The sequence below is a fragment of the Eumetopias jubatus genome, unplaced genomic scaffold, assembly GCF_037043125.1.
Source record: "Eumetopias jubatus isolate StellerSeaLion01/CBP00866 unplaced genomic scaffold, mEumJub1_p1.0 scaffold_8, whole genome shotgun sequence".
Classification (NCBI taxonomy): Eukaryota; Metazoa; Chordata; class Mammalia; order Carnivora; family Otariidae; genus Eumetopias; species Eumetopias jubatus.
In genome coordinates, this window is record NW_028274814.1 from 43928697 (window position 1) to 43951658 (window position 22962).

Consider the following 22962-nt stretch of genomic DNA (forward strand, 5'->3'; position numbering starts at 1 on the left):
TTGTGCCCTATTAATCTTTGTAACTCCAACACTGAGCATAGTATTTGGCATACATTCCAGCTCACAGGTGTCCTCTGAGCTGATCTGAGCTGCACTTACAGGGGCATAATAGAGTGAGCCAGATTTGCTAGAGCCCATCAGGACACTAAGCACATCTTCTTCCCCCTGTGGTCACTAGGTCAGTTTCCCATGCCTCTGTAAACCCCAAATGTGGAACTGAGGTAATCCGTGCTGGTTAAGACATGTCCCCAGTGTAGATCACAATGGCACATTTCCTTATGAGTTTGGTGATGACAACCAGCCTCCTCGGGCTTGGTCCCATGAGATAAACTAACCATGATGATTCCAGATTGGAAATAGAGTTGACTCGAACCACGCAGGGTTAGGGGTGCCAATCCCCTCGTGCAGTTAAAAATCTGCATGTAACTTTTGACTCCCCCAAAACTTAACTACTAATAGCCTACTGTTCACTGGAAGCCTTACCAGTAACATAGACAATTAATTAGCACGTGTTTTGTATATGTATTATATACTGTATTCTAAGAACAAACCTAGAGAAAAGAAAATGCTAAGAAAATCATATACACTTCTGGTACTGTACTATAAAAACAAATCTGCATATTAGTGAATGCACGCAGTTCAAAGCTGTGTCGTTCAAGGGTCAACTGTAATGTATAGATACAGCCCTGCCTGGACTGTGGCCACCACATTTCCCTAACAGTCTTGTAAAATCAGTCTCCCCCTGAAAGCCCCAGTTCCCCCCACATTTCCCAGCCCCACTTGCTGGTACCTATACTTCCTTCTAATGACTTCTTATGAACAGAGCAAAAGCCACAAGGTGAGGTGCTAGGGAAAACAAGTTTGAATTCCAACTTTATCCTTCTGTGATTATTCAGTGGTTAACACAATATAACTGGCATATTTCTGAAACTCTCTGAACTTCAGGCTCCTCTTCGATGAAATGGACTGAACATTAACAACAAAGTTGTTGTGAGGCAAAGCACCTAGCACAGTGTCTGGATAAAGTAGATGCTTGAGGAATATTAGTCTACCTTTTCTCTGAATGCCAAGAACAGATGGCCTGAGCTACGAGACTCTGCGTGAGCTGGCTCACTCTTGCCACTCTCCCTCTTCATCCCTCTGCTCCAGGCACTTGGCTTCCGCACTATTTTTTGGACAGCTCAAGCACACTCCTGCCGCAGGGTCCTTCACCTATATATATTTGCCTTTGCAAGATCATTCTCCAGATATTTGCAAGGCTTGTTTTTTCATTTAGCACAATCTCTGTCCCAGCTCATCTCTGCAGAGAGGCTTTGTCTAACCCCCTGATCACAAATAGAGACTGATTCTGTTTTGCAGCTAGAGGTAAGATCCTTATGTCTAGTGGTCAAATTTCGGTTCTCCATGTGCTCTAAGAATGCCACACATAGGGTGGGACAAGTTTCTCTCAGCCAGCACAAAGAGTTCACAGATGGGTGGATTTCCAGAAAATCAGGTCCTTATTTCATTAAATCAAAGACAAGCTTCACCTTAGGCCCTATGCCTCATGTCCTCAAGCCTTGCCCTACCATGGATGATGGCAGAAAAGGTACACGGTGTAACGAGACCAGTACCTGAGGCTGGTGTTTGGAACTCACCCCTCCCCCTCACACATCCACTTCCTCCAGCCAGCAAAGTGGCCCAGGTTCCCACATACAGCAACTCAGAGAGCATTACAGGTTGCTGGACAGGACCATCCTATTAGGTCTCTGCATCCTAAAATGACAGGTGTGTGGCAAGACAGAGTGAGAGGAGAAAATGTCTGTCAGGGTGACAGATAGCTAGATGGGCCAGGGCTCTGAGATCAGGTCCCAAGAACAAAGTCCAGGCAAGTAGAGGGACCCAGAATACCACAGTCCTCTAGGAGAGCCCCCACCTTGTCTAAGATCCTCCCTCCACCTGCCACTTGCCTTTGGGCTTAGATCTAACCTCGCTCAGTGGGGCCTTCTGTCCTGGACCAGGGTCCACATGGCTCCTAGAGATATCTCCGGGACTATGACTGACACCTACCTTCCAGGTCCTTTGATTCACTGTTCATGCCAATGGAGTGGGCACCTCCCAGCCGCAGGCCTCACTCAAGAACCGCCATAAGAAACTCAACAAAATCCCTTTCCAGGCAAGTCAACCCTGCCCAAGTGCGTGTCTGCTCAGTATAACTTGAGAGATGCGGCAGGAGAATGCCCTCCGCCCAGGAAGTCCACCTCCACTTGCTTTTCCTCTAAGAGAAGGGGCGCCTGTGTTTCCCTGCACCCTGAGGTGTAAATGCCCCACTTAAAGGCAGATTTGGGTTAGGGTGGGAAGAGACTTCCTGAAATCCTGAGGACACTCCAGAGAGGACAAAGTCAAAGTCGCCGGGGATGAATCCGAACCTCAGCAGACTGCTTGTGAATTAAACCCCAGTTGCTTGCTTGCCCTAGATAAGCTAAACTAAACATCCAACGACTAGTAATGAGTTGAGGCCAAAACGCAGAGGTAAGAATGGGTAATCAATCACCAAAAAGCCGCTGCACCAATACTCTGCCTCTTGCCCTACCTTCTATCTCCTTGATAAATAATAAAGAAGAAGAAGAAGAAGAAGAAGAAGAAGAAGAAGAAGAAGAAGAAGAAGAAGAAGAAGAATGTGGGAAATTGCTCAGGCGTCCCTCAGCTCCCCGACCCCGGCGGAGACGGGACCAGTGCCCTGCGCCTCCCTCTCCAGGTTCAAGTGGGGTCAGCAGCCCCAAAGGCGCGGAGTTAGGATGCCAGCTCCGTCACTCGCAGCCCCTCTCCCTCCTACGACTCGCCGGACGCCCAGGACCAGAGGCCCGGGCAGGAGAGACTCACCGCGCAGCCCGGGGGCGGCCATGGTGCGGGCACACAGGACACGAAACCCGGACTGGCCCGCGGCTGCGCCGGCGTCTGCTCGGGCTTATTCCGCCGCGGGGCTAATTCCATGGCGCTGAGCGGCGCCCGGACGTGCCCGCCCCCCGCCGCCCGCTCCTCCCCCTCCCGCCACCCAGCACCGCCCGCCCAGCCGCCCGGGGTTCGAGCGGGGGGCTCCCGGCTGCGCCCCGGGCGCACCGGCGCTGCGAGCAGCACGTGGGCCAGGAGCGCGCCCGCCGGCTGCTCGAGTCCGGGCGGCGCTGGGGTCAGTGAGGCCGAGGGGCGAGCCGGGCAAAGCTGCCTCCTCACCTGGGTCGGGCGTGAACGTTCAGCCGGATTATCTGGCGCACCATCTGGCTGATGAGTTTCCAATCCCGCCCCGCGGCCCCGGCCGTCCCGGGCACTGCCGGCTCGGGGAGGGAGGCTGCCTCGCCCAGCTGCCGGCGCTCGCCCTCGCGCCCAGCTGTCCCCACCTCTCCCGAGAGTCCGAGGGGCGGGAGCGGGGGGCGGGGGGGGCATAGGGCCCGAGAGATAGGGGGACAGGAGGAGGGGCTGCGAGAGGCAGAAGGGGGGCAGGTAGGACTCACTGGGACCATCCCTCTGAGAGGCTTGGGACTGGGTCCAGGAGGGAGCCTGGAAGCTCCATCCCAGACAACAACGGGAGCCCCATCTCTCCCGCCTGCTTCAGGTGCCCTGCGACGAGCAGAGAAACGGAAGACCCTCTGAAGGGCCATTCTGGAGGAGGGAATCTACGAGTCCAAGATGCAGGGACCCAAAAAAGTGAAAGGGTATTATGTTAAGGTCAAGTATGCTATTTATTCTTCAGTGTGAAGAATCGCATCTCCTACACTGATAAGGTAGGCTGGTGGTGATTGCTCCCCACTTGCTAGAGGACAAAGGGGAGTAGACAGCACAGATGAGTCAGGGGCGACACAAAAGGAAAACCAAAAGTATTATGTCCCAATCCAGAGCTTTATTGCCGCCACGAAGAGTGATCAGGGCTAACGTGTATTCGGGACTCCCGCTTCCTGAGGTAGCCCCCTCAGAGCTTGACCGCGGTGATGATTTGATTCTGACACATCCCTATGAGGCAGTTGCTGCTGGTGTGCCCATCTGACAGATGAGACTGACGTGTAAAAGGTCAAGCAACTCGCCTCTAAGAGCTGGGCCAGGATCCGCAGGGAGCCAGCATGCTCAGAGTCCATGCCCCAATGCTTTGGGCTATTCTTCTTTCTCTCCCAGACAATGCCCTTCTCCCCATTCACTCCCAGCAACTCTTCTCCATGTCTTTTCAAGGCCAAGAGCACTGGAAGCCTTTCTACCATGGTTCCTTGATCCATTCCCTTTCTTCTCTCCCTCCTGCACTTTCTTATCCTTTAAGCCCTGTATACTCTCCCCTTGAGACTCCCCCTAAAACTCTCACCTTGGGGGACTCTGTCTCACCTGATCTGAGGGCAAGCAGGAAGAGCCCCTGAGACCAGAGACAGGCCCATGCCCTGTTAAAAGGGAAAGTGGCTGAGACACACCCCCACTGCCGCTTTCTTTGTTTGCAGCCTCCTTACCCTGCTCCCTTCCATTTCTGAAAAAATCAAAACATACAGTTTTTCTGATTTGGCTTTTTTCTTGACAGTGAATTGTCCTATCAGTAAATCTGAGGAGAAATTCAAGCTATGGAGGCACAGGGTGTTGGAAAATTGACACCTTATGCTGGAGAGGTAGCCTCCCTGCTGAGTTTCTCTATGGCCCATGCCTCCAGTAACACCTCATCCCCAGGTAGAGTGTTAGGCGACCAGTAAGAAGAGAGAGAGGTAATTCCCTGCCCCCTGGATCTGGTTTCCTACAGAGACCTCAGAGGCTACTCAAAGCTGGAGGCTGGGTCATGGACGGACAGATGACAACCTGTGAATTATTGAGCAGTTATATAAAACTTCTATCCATTCTTCCTTTCCTCTGCTGACTAAACTCCCCGCCAAAGCTGCTCAACACAATCCATGCCATTTGCCTGTAGTGTATCTCCCCTCCGGGTGATTCCCCACAGTATCGGAAGTGGGTGAGTCCTAGAAATGCAGTAGTCACTGGTTCCGGGGCCCCGCGAGGACCGAATCGGTAAGCAACAGGGATGGCATGGCTCTCGTGGAGTGGCCTGGGAGTTCTTGCCTAGGTGTCAGGCACCTGGATTCTGAACCTGCCATCCAGCCGCTGTGGGACCTTTGGCAAGTCACTCGAGTTTTCTGAACTGTTTTTATTCTCTGTAAAGGGGCGGCGGGGGGAGGGGGGAGTGGATTGGATGATGTCTAAATCCTTTCCAGCTCCACCATGCAGCACTTCCAGTGACGAGAGTCTCTCCTGTGCTAAAAGGATCTGGAATGAAAATCAATTCTCCATCAAATTCCTGTTACAAACCCAGGGCATTCCGTTTATTCTCATGGGTATTCTCTCCCCAGCTAGAGTCTCCACCATCTGGCCAGCATATACATGTAAACTCTTCACATAAATTGTCCTCTCCACAGAAGGACAATCTGTTCTTGAGAGTGACATTACTGGTTAGTGATTTGGAGACTGGGTGAAGTTTGGTGTTATCTCCACCCTTCCACTAAAAGATGTCTGGAATAAGCAGGGCCTCGGTATCCAGCATACAGCCCAAAAGAAACTGAGCTCTTTCCCTCCTCAGGATAAAGTCAATCCCTAATGCTCTGCCACTGAAAATAGAGACACTTATTCCCCCCGCTTTGAGCCTTGATTTCCCCTCATTTTTATTCTTGTCACTTCTTATGTTATTCAAGAGCAATTTACAGTTACCCCCAGAATTTCAGCCGTATTTTACCCTCTCAAGCCCCTGAGTGAGACTAACGTTCCTATTCTCCAGATGAGGAAACTAAGTCTGAGAACCATTAATGGTCTTATTTGGGGCCACACAGCAGAACAAGGGCCATGTGTAGAACCCAGGCCTGCCTGCAAGTCTGGGGCTTATCCCCCATGGCCGAGCCTGTGCTGGATGGGCCCCTATTCCTGCACCTGCCAGCACCCCTTTTCGAGTCCCCTCGGTCCTCAGCACCTCTTCTTCCCTCAAGGGCCACTGATGATACATGGGAACTTAGGGAGCCAACGGCTCAGAGAAACCCTTGCATACCTGCTCAAACTCCTTCACCCCAAGGTCAGCCACACTGGCAATAACCATGTCTGTCTTGGCAGGAGTCTGGCCCCAGGGCCCACCCCTCTGCTCTGTTCAGAAGCCCCTGGATCCAGAGCTTGGAGAACCTAGTGTTCCTGAGCAAATCCCTTCAGGGATTTGGGCTGGGTTCTGAGGAGGCCTGCCTCCCCACAATCCTCTCCCCACCCTATGGAGGTGGACACCACTTTTTCCCCGAGGTTGGCCATGCCTGGGGCTGGAGTGCTTCCAGACGGAGCCCGTGCTTTCTCCCCCAGAACCAGGTTCGGAACTTGGGCCCAGCCTACCCCTGTCATCTCAGCCTAGTAGACACAGTGAACCATCAGCCTTTTGCAGGGGGAGAGATTGGCCTTTATTGTGGGCTCAGGAGCACCCAAGAGCGGAGCACGAGGAGCGAGCAGCCGCGCTCTGGCGGGCCCAGTCTTGGGTGAGGAAGGCGACAGCAGGTGTCCAGGGCAGCAGCCTCACTTGCTGCACTTCCTGGGGGAGCATCTGCACTGCATGGCATTGAGGATCTCGTGGTAGACCAGGGAGCCGTTGGTGCAGCGCAGGGGCACCCGCACGGGCTCCGTGTGAGTGGGCGAGCAGCAGGAGCACTGGTCCTGCACATCCTCCGTGTCAATGGAGTACAAGGCTTTGCTGGCACATTTACCCTGTGACGGAAATGGGGGGGGGGGGCACATTGCAACGTTGGAGGATCCTGCTAGGCAATTGGCAAAGGGACATCTCAGGGAAGTCTGGCATACCCGCTATCCTTATGGTCCCATTACACACCCAAATCCCGCTAGCGGTGATCTCTGTGCATGTTTGATCAGGAAACACAATCCCACCCTTCCCCACCCAGGCCTCACTGAAGCCAGGGCCCTCTTACCTCGCAGTAATGAATGTCCACTTCCTCTTCCGACTTACAGTCTCCCACCTTGACATACCGCAGCCTGGCCGTGATATCCTTGCATTCAAGCTCCTCACCTACAGGACGGGTGAGAGATGAGGCCAGGTGCCTGGCTGAGATTCAAGAGAATGCTCTCTGGCCCATTTCCCTCACCTCACTGGAAAAAGGTCAGTTTCACAGTAACCAAATCACCAAAGCCGGCTGCGAGGAGGGGAATTAAGTTATCCTGGTTCACCGCAGAATCTCCTGGCCCTCCAATCCAGAGATATAGTTACGGCTGGGTTTAACTCACTTAATGGTACAATTTTAATGGCAGGAGGAGCCTAGATCCACTGTGCGATGGTGTTGTAGATGGATGAGTCTTGTTTTTATGTCATCGTAGACTCTAAAAACCATAATGACTAGAGCAATCTTCTTATGCTTATAACTATATCCGGAAGCTAATGGGCAATGAAGTAGCCAATAAATATAACTAATATCTATCTTTGCCTTTAGAAAAGAGGAAAAGCAAATGTCATGGCCACACGAGGGGCTAAGAGCATCTCTAGGACCCTCTTACGAAGTCCTCCCTTTGGGAATAGCCGTCTCCGGGCCCTGGCATGGCAAGGATTAGTGGCACTCAGATCTGAACCTCTACTAGGCCCACCGATAATTCTAAGATTTAATGCCAACTCGCCACTCCCCATCTGAACACTGGGACTCTTCCATTCTTGAATGGCTCCCAAACTAAATCAACCCTAACTACATATTAGCCTGCCTCCCAACTTCCAAATAACTTCATTTTACAGTGAAAGCCTGCCAACCACATTAAAAGAATGAATAAGGAAAACACATTTAGGCCAACATGCTATATTCTTTCGCTGTAGATTTAAATCCCTGAGCCTGGCTTCCTCTCCTTATGAAGAGTCTCCACCCTCCTGAAAGTACTGACCAACACAGTCCCCTCGCTGCCTCCCTGCTAGTTTGGCAGATAACTGTCTCTTGACCAAATTCCATGTGCAAAGTGTGCCCAGAGAGAATTCATGCTCCCTGATGGTTTCCAGACTTCAACATTCTGAAATTTATGCAGATAGGAATCACAGAAAGAGTAGCTTTCTGAGCGTGTTTCCTTGATCTGCAACCTGCTTACAGCAATTGCAGGGACTGTCAGAGTTAGTAGTCATCAGGAAGAGAATGAATGATTCACGCTTTCACTCTTCCTTTCTTTACCCAATACCGAACATGGGCCCAAGACCCCCAAAGAAAACAAAAAACACAAAGCACTAAACCAAAAACAAAAAATATTAGCCCAAGCAAGTGATCCTATATTCAGAGACCACAACACTAACACTAGGATTCGGCGAGTTACTGGTGCTCGTGAACACAGGTATGTGTGGTGAGATTGCTCTCTCATGGGCAGCCCTGTAGACTCTGGCCCCAAAGCTGTTGCTGTGAGTTACGAGGACCCACTGGCAGAACATAACTGCAAGGCCATGAGGGGCTGAGAGTGAAGAAGGGGAGGTTAATCAATGTAGACCAGTCTTACGAACTCTTGAGAAGACTCTGTGCTCTCTGCCTCTGCAGGCCTTACAGCCCACAGAGGGAGCTGATGTTAACCAGCTGGTGGCTTCTGTTTCTCTGGGAGGTGGCTGTCTGACCCTCAAAGAATACATGTGTCTTGAGTGTCTGCTCTGTCAAGATTATGGATCAAGGGTGCCTTTCTTCAAAGAGCTCTGGTTGGAAAAAGAAGATATTGTCTCAAGATGGGACTATGAGCCACCCCTGCCTCTAGGAAGGAAAAGGCAGGTAGGAGAATAGAAATACTTAGGAGTTTTGGAAAAAGGGAAGAGACTGCTTCACAGGGATTCAAGTGGCGATTTGAGGAGGGGGCAGTCTAAGAACATTCAGGGAGGGTGGAAGTTCCCTGCTGAACTGAACCTAGTGATTGGTCAATGGTTAAGAACTATCTTTCCAGAACAAGCTTCCTCCAAAGAAAACAGTTCCTGGACTTGGTCTGACAGATTTCAAGGGACAAGCTATTGGTAATGTACTTACATGTGTCACAGCAGGTGCCTGGAATTTTCGTGATTTTCCCCTAAGAAAACAGCAAAGTCCCAGATTAGGCACAGCTAGGACATAGCAGACAACTTCTGGGTCATTCTCACAGCCCCGAGCTTCAGTCCCCGGACATAAACTGTGCATTGCCATCACAACTGGGAACAGACTGACCATCCTACCTGACCAGGCTGGAACAATTCTGATTATTCTAGATTCTCTCCCAGTTGCATCACCAGGATCATATTCTCAGGAGAGACTAGAAATCATCTGATCTCTCACCCTCCCGTTCGAGGATCACAGATTCAGTCTCCCCCAAGGGAAAGGTATCTATTGAAAGCACCATATACTGCAGAGAGTTTTGTCTCTCCAACAGGCTTTGATTTTGAAACTTCACTGGTTTTTAAACTAGGTCCAGGGTCTCCCTTGGACACTGGGACATCATGTCAGAGAAGACCATGCTGTTCAGAGGACTCTGTTCTTAGAGTCAAAGATGGAGCGGTCAAGAGGAAAGTAGGGCCTGAGCTCCAACTACTCACTCCCTCGGCCAGACACTTGTGTTCATCGAAGGGTGGGCAGCCCGTGACCCTCTTCTCCCAGATGTACTCTCCTCTCTCATTGACCTTGCAGAAGTGGCTATCACAGCCATCCTGGAGCATCTCATCACGCTGAAAACAAAGAGGGGAAATGGGTAGAGCAAATCTGAAGACAGTGTTTGGTCTGCAAAGACACTTCAAACCATGACCTTGACTCCTTGAAGTTGTTGAAACAATTTGGAGGACTATGGAGCAAGACTGAGACAGTATCTACAGTCTCCACACCCAGAGCACACAATAGAAGTGGAGTCCCAGCTTAGTTACTGTGAATAGGGCTGCATAAATGCAAAGAATCCCTCCAAACTCTTCTGACCACCTAGAAGCTTAAAAAATTAAGACATAGTGAGGGTAAACTAGCAAATCAATAACTGAACCAGAGATGAACCAGGGCACCACCACCCTAACAACCAATTTTCACTCTCATAGATCAGACTTACTGTCTGCCTGATTGACTGTCCAGTCTTATAGACAATCAAAGCTGGAAGAAATCTTAATGATCAACCAACACCAAATCATGGCCCTTATGCCAACCACACTCTGGTCAAGAAGAGTGAAAAAATTACTAAATCAAAGAGAAAATTTTGTACCTTCTATAGGCTATCCATCTTTTCTCTATAAAATCAGAAATAGGTGGGAAGCTAATATTGACCCAAACTTAGTCCCTCTTTCTTGAAGAAGAAATGCCAAAATCGGAAACCAGGTAGTGACATGAGTTCAACTTGCTCCCACCTTCAGTGTCATGATCTGTCCTCCTTTTAGCTGAATGGTGCAAGCCGTCAGCAGACATTTCCCACAGCATTCACCTTGGTTCTTCTCTTCCTTGTAACCCTGTATCCAGGAGGAAAATCAGCCTTGGTTAAGCCCCCAGGATACCCCAATCATAAGTAGGCTTACTTTTCTAGTTTCTGATCTCTCCCATCCAGCAAGTTTCACCCAAAGCTCAGAAAGTTAACATTCAACTCTTGTCTAACCTTCGTCAGTTCTCAGTCCCCTAGATGGCATTCCTTCCCTCTACATACGTACATCTTGTTCATGTTCTAGCAGCCAGACCTATTAAATTAGACCTCTCCCTTGAGTTCCAGACTTACAAATTCAATGGTTTGCTTGACAACTGTTTATCTTCTTATCTTCTCAAGACGTATATACAAAATGCAACTTGATTTTTGTCCCAAATTTCATTCTTCTCTGGTCCTACCTTACCTTGGTAAATGGCTTCTTTACCCAGTTGCTCAAAACCAGAAATCTGGGAGTCATCCTTGACTTCTTTCTTTTTTCTCATCCCCCGACCCCCATCACCAAATCTTGCCAAAAATGCCTAACTCAACCTCTGCTTGTCATGACCAATGTCCTCTGTCATCACCTCGTCCAAGCAATCATCATATACCACTAGACTCTAGTAACAGTCTTTATTTGTCTTTCTACCTGCATTCTTGCCCCTATACTGTAGGTCTCCACACATCTGCTAGAAGTACTTTCTTATAAGTCTGGTCATGTCACCCTCCTGATTAAAAATAATCCATGGAGTTCTGGTTCTAGTAATGGCAGAGTAGTTTATATTGGGCTGACCTCCTATAGACAACAATTTTAAATTCTTGACAAAATATTTTTAAAAATTGTTGAAAGTCACTGGATGGCAAAAATAACATCTTGCGAATTTACTTCTCATGTAGAAGTAAGCTATGTGACAACAATAGCACAAAGTATAGGGGGGCAAGTACATCATACGTGAAGTGTATATTATCAAACCGAGGTAGACTATGGTAAGTCAAGGATGCATATTGTAATCTCTGGAGTAACTGCTGTTATCTCTGGCAAAATATTTTCTATCTTCCCTTGTGATTTCTTCTTTGATTCATGGATTATTTTAATGTATTTTATTTAATTTCCAAATGGTGTGGCATGTTTTCTAAATACCTTCTTGTTACTAATTTCAATCTAATTGTGGTCGTAGAATGTACTCTAAATGATTTCAAAATTTTCACATATATTGACCTCTTAATGGTCCAACCTTTGGTCCAGAGAGGTGAAGATTTCATGTGCATTTGAGAAGAATGTGTGCTCTGCATTTTGGGAGTACAGTAGTTTATTATTTTCAATTAGGTCAAGTTGGTGGATACAGTTTTCCAAATCTTCTATATCTTTACTGATTTTTTTTTCCTACTTGTTCTATCAATTACTGAGGGAAAAAACATTAGAATTATGAAATAAGGTTGTGGATAAGCCTATTTCTAGTTCTGTCAATGTGTACTTCATATATTAGAAACTCTGCTACCAGATGCATACACATTTAAGATTTGTGTGTCTTCATGATGAATCTACTCTTTTATAATTATGAAATAATCTTCTTTATTTTTGGTGACTTTCCTCATTTTACAGTCCATTTTGTGTGGTATTAGTATATCCATCTCAGCTTTCTTATTCTTATCATTGACTGGCATATCTTTTTTCATCCTTTTATTTTCAATCTCTCCATCTCTCTAAATTGAAAACAAATCTTGAGGCACCTGGCTGACACAATCAGTGGAGTGTGCAACTCTTGATCTGGGGGTCATGAGTTCAAGCCCCACATTAGGCGTAGAGCTTACTTTAAAAAATAGTAATAATAAATAAAATCGAAAGCACATCTCTTGTAAACAGCATACTAATTGGGTCTTGCTTTTTTATCCAAGTCTGACAATCTCCATTTTTTTATTGGGATTTTGTTTTGCCCATTTACATTTAATGTAATTATTGATATGTTTGGGTTTAAATCTCCCATTTTGCTATTCATTTTATCTGTTGTCTTTTCTGTTATCTGTTCTATTATTAATTATTTTCTGTATTCTTTTGGTTTGATCAAGTTGTTTGTTTAGAATTTTATTTTCTCTCCCCATTTGCCTTTTAACTGCATTTCTTCATATTACTATTTTAGTGGTTACACAGACTTATCCATTTATCATATGTCATCAAACTATATACTTAATATCTGTACATTTTATTGTAGGTAAACTATCCTGATTTTTAAAAAATAATAATTTTACAAAAATTTTAAAAATAAGACTTTCTATGGCTTCCTATTGCATTCAGAATAAAATCCAATCTTCTTAGCATGTTCTACAAGGCCCTGTATGGTTCCTTCCAAATTTTATGACCTTTTCTTCTACAACCATCCTCTTGCTTTTGACAATCCACCCCTGTGCATCTTCTAGGACCATGAATATGCCAACCTCTTCACCTGAGAGACTTTTTATATGTTATCCCTCTACCTGGAATGCTTTTCCCCATGCTTTGTATAACTAGCTCTTTCTCACCCTTGATTTTTGCTTCAATAATCATTTCAAATATCATTATTCGGAAAGGTCTTGTAAGATACAACACACACACACACACACACACACACACACACACACACAAAGATACTCTTCATAACACTTAACACAATCTGAAATTTTCATTTGTTCTCCCTGAGAGGCATGTAAATTCCAAACTAAGTCTATGCTGTTGTCATTGTATCCCAGCACCTGGCTCTAAGTAGACCTCCTACACTCACTGAGATTAGTTGAGCTGGGAACTCCTTGACAGTGGCTTGAAGTGACCGTCCTTCATTTATATCTGAGCTGGAAAAAGCAGCAGCTTCCAGACAATAGGATTTCACTATCTTGCAAAAATGCCCCCAAATCTGGGAGACAACATAGGGCAACCAACTCTATCTTGCAAAGTAAGAGGATTTTCAACAATGTTAATAAAACAAAAACCAAAAAGCTACCATCAGCTGCTTCATCACTGCATCAAAATTAAAGCTCTTTTAATGCTACCCACCACTCCGACAAAAAAGGGGGGGGGACATAATCTCACAACATTTTTAAAGAATAAATTGAATTATATGAGAAGCCAACTATAATGTCATTCTTTCTCTCGTTTTGCCACACTTAGTAATAACCACTTGGAGATTCATTCATTCAGGTCCTGAGGTTTTCCTAACATGAAGCTCTAGCCAGTCAGTTTGGAGCCCTCAGACAGAAAATGTGGGCCTCTCTGCATTGCTCCCTTGTTCATTGCACATGGGCTGAATGCTTCTAATCAGCAGGCAAGGTTAGGAATCAGTAAGCTTGCACGGAATGAATTTAAACAATTTGCTACTCATAAACCAAGTTTCTGAACTCAATGTGTCCTCAGGGAGTAGGTTGTGCAGAAAGCCAGTGAGTGCGGAGTCAGCACAGAATCAGGGCTCCTGGGTCCAGGCCACACGCTCCAAACTGGGAAGGACACCGCTGGAGTTTGAGGCATCAGGTCGTCTTTCACTGGTGAGCTTTAAACTGTATTTTCAAGAATGTACCAATTCCTGGAAGGTGTAGGACTGAGGTAAAGGGGACAGGAAGGAAGGAATGGAATAAACAGTACGAGTGAGTGTGGGTGGTTACAGTCAGGAGGAGATTAAACAGGGTTTAAATTGGGCAGGGTTTTGTGGAAGCATGGATTTGGGTGTTTCTCTTTTCAGTGAGTGTTAGAAGAAGACACCAGGAAACAGCCTCTGCTCAGTAGGCCCAAGGAGAGGAAAATGGACAAAATCTTTACAGGAGAAGTGAGTGGGCAGGGGACAAAGGGAGGAGGGGGCCGCTAAGTGAAGGGACAGGGCGGTGGAGACAAAACCCTCACACCAGAGAGGAGAGGACACAATTAAGCCAAGAAGAGGGAAAGGCAGAGGGTGTTACGGAAAGAGAAAGAGCAGGAAGAAAAAGAGGGTAGAAGGTAGCAGAGCGGCAGTGCTTTTGGAGTTGGGAACAAGGGAGGAAGGGGGAGGGGACCCACTTGCAGGAGTAAACAAAGAAAACATTCCCTCTGCAGGTCCCCTGCCCTAGAAGGTCAGAATGTCACTGCACCACGTAACAGGACTTACCTGAGCCCTTCGGGGCTTATGGCCACTCCTGGCAGCGCTCTGGGCTCCATAGGCAGAAATACGCACGCGCACGCACACACGCACACACGCACACACGGAGTACGGCACTGCTGAATGGGCTGTCTCCCGAACATCCAGTCAGGAGCAGCCACTTCCTCTGCCTGCCAGCCAAGTTCCTAGCAGCCAGAGCTCGCTTGTGCAGGTCTGAGCACCAGTCAGTCCTGCCCCTGACCAGTCATGCCCTGAACACTGCCCTGTCTGTGTCTCATAGCCCTTCCCATAAATTGCATTAGTTGCTCGAAGCCTTCCAGTCTTGCCTCCCCCTGCTGCTCTTCTCACTCTTACCTCTATCTGCCAGTCCGGTCCCCATTCCCCTTCCTGGAATGTCCTCCATATTCAACTCCCTGCTCAAGGTCAGCTCATGGTCACGTCCCTGCAGGTGCCTTCTCAGCCTTCCGTGTCAGGGGACCTCTCTTCCTCATGCTTTCCTTGAAAGTTCACCAGTCAAGCTTCACGTGTACTACCCACCAGCACAAACCACCTTCTACAGGTCTCCTTTTAGGTATAAGCATGGTCTCCCCTGGGAGGAAATGAAGGACTCACATGGTGACGCTAACACTTTAGTCTGATGTAGGCCGTTCAAAGCAGACCTACCTAAACTTAATTCACCACAGCTCCTCGCCTACAGGAGACCTCTTTGACCTTCACAGCAGAGGACAGTGGCAAGACCAGTTAAGGATGCTGAACTAGAACGGGGACAATTGCAGTTTTCAGGAAAAGTTGAGAGATAACATGGAAGGAGGATGGATCTAGCAGTTCTCAAGAGGGAGGAAGTGGGGACACTGCCATGGAGGATATCAGAATTTTGGAGGAAAGGAGGAAGAGTTAAAAAAAAAAGGGCCATGGATTTAAAACTACTGAAACCTAGATCTAGACTGAATTGATTCTGAAGCTGGATTTCTATGGATGCAGAGAAGCTTGTCGTGCCACCTTCTGGCCACTTGAGGGCGCTGTTAGAGAGTTAGCAGCTTGCCCTCTAGAAAGCACTCCTTGGAGACGCCGTTGGTGGGGACTTCTTGCTGCACTGATTGTATTCCAGTGGACGTCCAAGGTGAAAGAGATGCCACAAACACCACACAGCATTATTTCATTCCCTATTCAAGCTGATATGTATTCTAGGGAAGCTGTTACATGCACATACACTACCCAAAATCCTAGAGCAGCAACTGTGATTTAAAAAAAAAAAAAAAGCATGTACTTAGTTGGCTTCGTTCTAATTGAGGCAGGAATGTTCTCTTTGACTCATTCTTTCAGAAACAGCTGTGTCTTCTATAGACCCATTCACTCCACAGATATTTTATTAAGCCCCTACTTTGAGCATGACTCTGTGCCGAGTGCCATGACGAACACAGATGTAGAACGTTCCATATAAAGGACCTGCTCAATTGTTCTTTATCCCTATCCTCCTGAAGCCCCCTCCCGCTCTGGCTGGCTCTGCCCCTACTCGTCTGAAGGACTCCTCTCAGATGCTGCCGCAGAGCCTGCCCGCTCCCTGGCAAAGTTGAGGGAGAAAGCCCTCCATTTGCATGGTCTGAAAGAGCTATTACTGCATTCTGCACTTCTGGCTCACAAGAAGCTCATCTGTCCAATTGTGTTTTCGAAAAAGCAGAAGCCCCCAACACAGAAGAAGGCTCTGTGAGGTGGAGCTGAGTCATAACTAAAGCAGTGAAATACAGGTTTTTATCTACCCAACTAGAAACGATGATTCCACTTCTCAGAATCCACCCTCAGAGTGAGCAGAGTCATTGTGACCTGGCAGAAACAGGGTGAAAGATTTTAAACCACCTCAGTGCCCAAGAATGAACGTATAGGTTGGGGTACATCCATTCCAAGGAATGTTGTATAGAATTTTACACATAGTAAGTGTCTGATAAATATTTAACAAATTAATGGTAGTGATGCTTCTTAAAATGTGTGGAAAAAAAAGAAAGAACTGTAAATATGGTACCATAAGCCCTGCAAATATTATGTTTATTCTTTAAATTTGCAAAACAAGACTCTTCATTATAGTTGTGAAATATTGCCCACAATCAGAAAATAACAAAAGCTTTATTTACAGGCCCCAGCGAGGTTCCAGTGCTTGGGTCCCCCAAGTATCTGGGGATCCTGGGTCCCTGACAACCCTCTTACCAGGGGGCAGGCCTCGCAGGTGGTCTTCCTGCACTCCAGCTTGAATCCAGAGATGACTCCCACCTGGATGGTGCAGCGGCAAGTCGTGCACACATCAATCATCAGACTTTTCCCGGGCTGAAACCAGAGGCACCAGGGTCAGGCCTCCCAGCACCCTGACCCCCTCACCCTCCCACTCACCTCAGCTGTCTGCCTTAGGAGAGGGGGCCCGGTGGCCAAGATAAGCCATGGCCCTGATGCTCCTCCTGTGTCCAGTGCCCCCCTCCCTCCCTGCCCTCCCACCTCATGTATGGCAATAGTAAGTCAGAGCTTTTATGCCGGAAAGGGAGCCTGAGCAGTGGGAGAGGGGGATGGATTGAAATGTGTGTCATGCCATCAGAGTGCTTCTCTGCACACAGAAGAAGAGATGCTCATGAGCCTGAGTGGAGGCCGGAAGGTGAGGCCCTAGAGAGTCAGCAAGATGGCGGGAGCCTGAGTACCAAGATGCCCCGGAAGCGGGAGGCAACGAAAAGTGGAGGATAGGGCTCCCTGCTTCCTTTCACTTCCACTTCAGAACGACTGAGCCGTCCACCCTTCCCACAGTCACAACTCACCCTGGAAAAGAAGGCTTACCCCAATGATGGTGCCATTGAGCATGCAGGCCTCCAGGGGCTCTGGGTGAGAGAGAAAAGTGCAGGGCAGATCCCCTCAGGGTCTTCTCCCGGTCTGGGCCCCTCTCCTGCATCTGCAGTCCCTCCCCCCACCCCTCCCCCAGGTGCTGTGGGTCCTAGTGCCAGAACCACAGTGGCCTTGCTCCCCCCAGGCCTGCCAAGGAAGGGCAGGTGTCCTGTGAGCAGGCAGCCCACAGTGAGAAGATCCCTCTCCCCCACATCCTCAAGAGGACAGCCTTTTTAAATGGTCCACACTTAAGGAGTGAGTAGGAGGGCATTTTGGGCTTCTGAAAGAAGGAAATTCTACTCTGGAAACTTTAAGTCCCAAAGAATTCCAAGCAGGTGGTGAAGAGAGTCGCTATTTTGTGTGTTTGTTGGCAGGGTTAGGGTGGGAAGTTGGAGTACCTTTTCCCAGCAGAGGCATCACAGTGAATGATTGAGAACTCTACCACTTACTAACTCACATGAGCAAATGGAGGTCCAGTGGTAGAAAGCCACCACTGAGCACAGTGATGACCTTCAGGAAATTGTAATGTTTCTCTCATCTTACTTACTTTCCCACAAAAGCGTTAGGAATGGATAGGAGGACTTTGATTCTGCCCATTTCCCTGAGTTGCCGAAAAGGCAAAAAATTCAGGAGCCCTTAGCGGACAGAGAGGCTTGGAGGTGGGGCCCCTGGATACACGCCTTACCACAGCGACAGGTGGGACAACACTCTGAGGTCTCACAACTCAGCTGGAAACCCATGGGGCAGTTGGGAACGTCCAGCTTGGGGCAGGAGACATTCCTCTGTTGCACAAAGACCTCTTCCTTCACGCGGACACACTCATTGATGAGGCAGGGGTTGTCAGGGGAGGCCCAGTGAGAGCCAACCTGCAGTTAGAGCACTAGAGTTGATCAAGGCTGGGGCCAAGGGCCCCATGGGGGTGTGCTGTTCTCTCAGGGAGCTGATCTGGCCTCTGGGGATGAGCCCCAGCTTAACTCTAAGTCCCACCCCTAGAGTAAGACCCACAGAGGGAAGGAGTGGGGCACATCCCAAGTCCTTCAGTGAGTCTGGGTCAAAGTCACCCAGTGACCAAGACCCTCTCTCAGAGCCATGGGTTCTACAGACACAGTCTTCACCATCTTAGGGAAGCCTGGGGACACTCCCCTCCACCCTGGGCACTAGCTGTGAGCTGAGCTCAGAGGCTCTAGGGCACTCTGACTGAGAAACGGCAGCATGGGCTGACACAGAAGTGATGTGGAAGGCAAACTCCACCCATTTCCTAGCCAGGTGCCTCTTCCCACTTACTCCTACAGGGAAATAGCAAGAGACTAGGGATGCTGGCATCTGGCCCCCACAGCCCAGCAATCTGTCCCCGGAGCGTCCAGGCCTGTGGATGAGTGGCCCGACCCAGGGCAGGGCAGTACTCAGAACGTGTGGAGCTTTGGGGCGGTGGTGGGCCTACCACACCTGCAGGATGGTGAGGCCGTCCCATACCAAGCACTCAGGGGAAGCAGACCTCAGATTCACAGGTGAACAGGAGGACACAAATCCCCCCGGAGTTCACAGGACTCTTCGGGAAGGAACCGGGCCTCTCCCCAAATCCACCAAATGGGAAATCTGAGGCAATCTCAACTGTCCCTATAAAGGGCCAAGTAACCCCAAGGAACATCTGGACAATACCACAGCCAGATGCAATTCCCTGTGGGAATACCAAAGGGTGGGGGATGAAATCAAAGCCAGCACTGGACCACAGGGTGGCCAACCAAGCTGGTCAGGTCACTACCCTCCTTCCTACCCAGCCTGGGCCCCAGACCTACATTCTTCCAGTGAGACTGGGAGTCCCCCCGTGGTGAACCAATGGCCACCTCACAGGCAGATGGCAGACACCTTCCACAGCACTCGCCTTCTTGGATGACGTAAGTGAAGCCCTGGAAAAACACAAAGGACAGAGATTAGAATAGCCCAGGAGCAAAGACACAGGTGTTCTTATCCACCCTGTATGTGTCCTGAGCCTTGGGGATTTGCAGGCCAGTTGGAGTGAACATTTTCATCTCTGTCATCCACCAGCCTCAGGATCATGCTCAGAAGTGGTTAGGAGGAGTCAACCCCTGAGTCGCTAAGCTAGGTCTTACACCAGCTGAAGAGATATAACCCTGCCCTCTGAAAGTTTCCAGTCTCAGACCAGGATCCAGTCCATGGGAGTATTAAAGACAGCCCAGAACTCACTCAGCAGCAGCTAGCTGGCCTGATCTTTATCATGGCCAAATCTAGGGCCCCTTATTGACTGGGGAAGAACAGTCAGGATGCCTGGGACCTAGTCTCTGCTCTTACAAGGATAACCACCTATACAAGATGAGCACCTTGACCTCTCACCAATGTGCAGAGTTGGGTTTCCCCTGGTCACTGCTTGATATTACCTAGTGGTTTATGGGCACAGTAAGATAAGAAAGTACACAGATTGGTCTTTTCCAGAAAGTCTGTCAGGGAGACCACGGTCCTGCAAGTAGGCCAGCCTATCTTGCCTCTTGGAGGTCCTCTCATCTGGCCAAAGCATTAGGGACTTGGACTGAAATCCTCCACGGAAACTCTGAAGCAATATACAAAGAACCGGCAAAACAATGCTATGTGTGTTTGTCCCAGGAGCCATGGAAAGAGAACACAGGACCGTCCTTCATCTTGGAGCTCTGTCCTTGAGAGAGAGGGAATGACTGCAGCTGTTCAGGATGGGTGTGGATGCCAAGCCTGCTCTGCTCCACAAGCACACGCATGAGCAGGGCCGAGTCAGGAGATGCACACAACACTGGTGCCTCTCCCTGGGGGGAATGCAAGCTCTCCAGAGAATTGGCTCAACTTCACACCAGCTGCATGGGAGCTACTTACATCCCTACCTGCGTCACAACAGTGCCCACTGAGCTGTCCCCAGTCCTTGATCAGCTGAGATTCTAGTCGTTTATTGTGCATCTATGACGTACTAGGTACTTTGGAGGAGCCAACAAATTAGGATGGTACAATCTAGACACCTTCCACTACAAGCAGAATGTACAAAGTGCCATAAAAGAAACAAAGCCTCAGGGGAGCACAGAAGAGAGTCGTTAACCCCTTTAGGGACCTAGAGTCACTCTTGTGTGCCTCTCTCAGAGTGCTGAGTCACCTGGATTCGCATAATCTTCCTGTTTGCTGCTGCTCCATCCCACCCCCCCCATCATGGGCAAACATGTTGTCCATATGTTGGCTAACTCCAGACCAGAGGCCTTGTTCTCAAAACCCCACCAACTTCTCACGTTTGGGTGCTCCTAGCCATACCACCAAATCTCTTGGCTGCCATCTTTCTAAGATTCCCTCCACGCCTCCAACAGCCCCATCTTCTTGCTTTGCAGCCAGGGTTCATCCTATATGTCATCTCTCCTTCTTTTCCTATACTCCTCCAAATCCTCTAGCTTACATCTGCTCAAAAATCTACATCTCACACCTTCTCCTTACTCTTCTCCATCCTGTCTTCACTGGTTCCCCATTTAAGAATGGAACTAAGCAGAGGCGCCTGGGTGGTGCAGTCGACTGAGTGTCCGACTCTTGCTTTTGGCTCAGGTCATGATCATGGGATGGAGCTCCATGCTCAGTGGGGAGTCTGCTTGGAATTTTCTCTCCCTCTCCCTCTCCCTCTGCCCCTCCCGCTCCTGCTCTCTCCCTCTCAAGTAAATAAATAAATCTTTACCAAAAAAAAAAAAAAAAGAATGGAACTAAGTCCATCTAATATCCACCTAATCTGAAGACAGACGCCCTGAGAATAAATCCCTAATGTATTTAGCAGCACAATTACCATAGCTGACATAGAAGTGGGAGGTATGGAGCTCTGGTCCCTTGTCTCTTGGATGCATCAGACCAGCCCTTGCAATGCTGGTGTTGCCAGTATACTAGCCCATCGGAATGGGCCCTGGGCCAGGAGTCAGGACACTCCCATGGCTACTGGCTTCCTGTGAGCTGTAGAACTACGGGCAACTTCATTCCCTGTGCTAATCCTCTGCTTCCTATCTGGCAAGTGGAAAGAGCAGCCCTGCCTCTTCTTCCTTCTGGAAGAGAATCATAAGGATAAATAAAATACAATGCATGATATTCAGTCCCTCAGAACAGTTCCCAAGATTCCATGATTTAGTCTGATTCTGGAATCTAAGGGTAGGAAATCGGGCAGTCATAAGCCTTCAAAGAAAAACTCTTCCAAGATTCATACAAAGGATTGGGAATTCCTCTTGCTGTCAACATGGAAGAAAGGCCATATGCATGTAGGCCCACTTACAAAATTCCATGGGAACCCTGCAATGCCCCTTGCTAGCTTTACATTTTTCTGACATGAAGAGCTGAGAACTACGGAGGTGATTGGGGAAAGTCTATTTCTGCAGACTGTGGCTTCAGAAAAGAAAAATCAGAGGGTGATGGTAATGTTATTCTTTTTTTTTTTTTTTTTTTTTTTTTTGGTAATGCTGTCCTGGGTTTGCTTGTTGTCACAACCTAGACAGCAAATGAATTCAGCTGAGTGAGTCCAAATGTCTCTGGAGTTGGACCGGAGCTGAGACTACCCTCCTTGAAGAATGAAGCCATCTCAATTCCCCGAAGCTCCCACCGCAACTCAACACATCGCACAGCCTCCCCCATCCCCTCAGCTTGAACTAAACCACAAGGCTGCCTTCTTCCCAGAAGGTGTAAACATTCAGTCTCTAAGATAGACATGTCTCTAAGACAATCCCATCGAGCAATTACACAGTCACGAGGGCCACCTCCACCCACTTCCCTGACCTCTGTACCCATCTTCTTTGTGAAACTGCCTGCAGCACCACAGCCTTTAGATAGCCAGGTGTATACCACATGACCTGCACCCTCCCTAACAGTTGACCCGACCAGAGTGGGGACTGCACAGAGGACCCAATCCCTAGGCTGAGTTGAGCCCATCAATTTTCTTCCTGAGAAGTTACTCTATGGAACACAAAGGTTGAGTAAGTCAGATTAGCCAGGGCTGAACCCTAGGTCTGCAAAGCTGTGTCGAGTTGAAGCCAGATCCCATAAAGCCACATACAAAGGAAATCTACGAGAAAGCAGAACTTCCCCCCAGAGGCAGTCAGCCTGCAGGGAGGGGCTGGAACAGATGGGCAGAGGGAAGCAGAGACAGGGGCTCATGGGACAAACAAAAAGAAATGTTGTATGACTGTGGTGCCCACTCACATCTCCTGCATTTCATTTCTAAGATTCCCTATCTTTTCCATAAATCCCCTTTTAATATTAGCTAGTTTGAGTGGAGTCCATTCTTTGCAATCAAAACTCCCTATTGATACACAAAATATATTGGGTGCTAGGGCACCTGGGTGGCTGTTGGTTAAGCGTCTGACTGTTGCTTTTGGCTCAGGTCATGATCTCAGGGTTGTGAGATCAAGCCCCAAGTCGGGCTCCATGCTCAGCAGGGAGTCGGCTTGAGATTCCCCCTCTCCCTCTCCAACTGCCCCTCCGTTGCCTTGCACTTTCTCTCTCAAATAAATAAAATCTTAAAATTATATATATACATACACACACTGGGTGCTGGTTTTATAAAAATGACCTCTAAGCAGTACCCTCTTGCTTGATAGCAAGTTATTTCCATCACCTTCCATGGCCTGTGGGAGGGGATGGAGACCAATAGGTTTCC

General features: G+C 48.4%; 1 protein-coding gene across 1 annotated transcript in view; it reads right to left on the reverse strand.

The window, feature by feature from the left end:
- Window positions 1-6469: 6469 nt before the first annotated feature.
- Window positions 6470-22962, reverse strand: part of VWF (von Willebrand factor) — a 136294-nt gene continuing 119801 nt past the window's right edge. Inside the window, exons 43-51 of the mRNA XM_028121141.2 lie at window positions 19112-19222; window positions 18001-18181; window positions 17271-17311; window positions 16659-16775; window positions 10322-10420; window positions 9536-9664; window positions 8997-9036; window positions 6942-7039; window positions 6470-6723 (exon numbers count right to left, since the gene is read on the reverse strand). Of these exons, the coding sequence (XP_027976942.1) occupies window positions 6535-6723; window positions 6942-7039; window positions 8997-9036; window positions 9536-9664; window positions 10322-10420; window positions 16659-16775; window positions 17271-17311; window positions 18001-18181; window positions 19112-19222 (1005 nt within the window). The 3' untranslated portion in view covers window positions 6470-6534. The remainder of the gene's footprint in view (window positions 6724-6941; window positions 7040-8996; window positions 9037-9535; window positions 9665-10321; window positions 10421-16658; window positions 16776-17270; window positions 17312-18000; window positions 18182-19111; window positions 19223-22962) is intronic.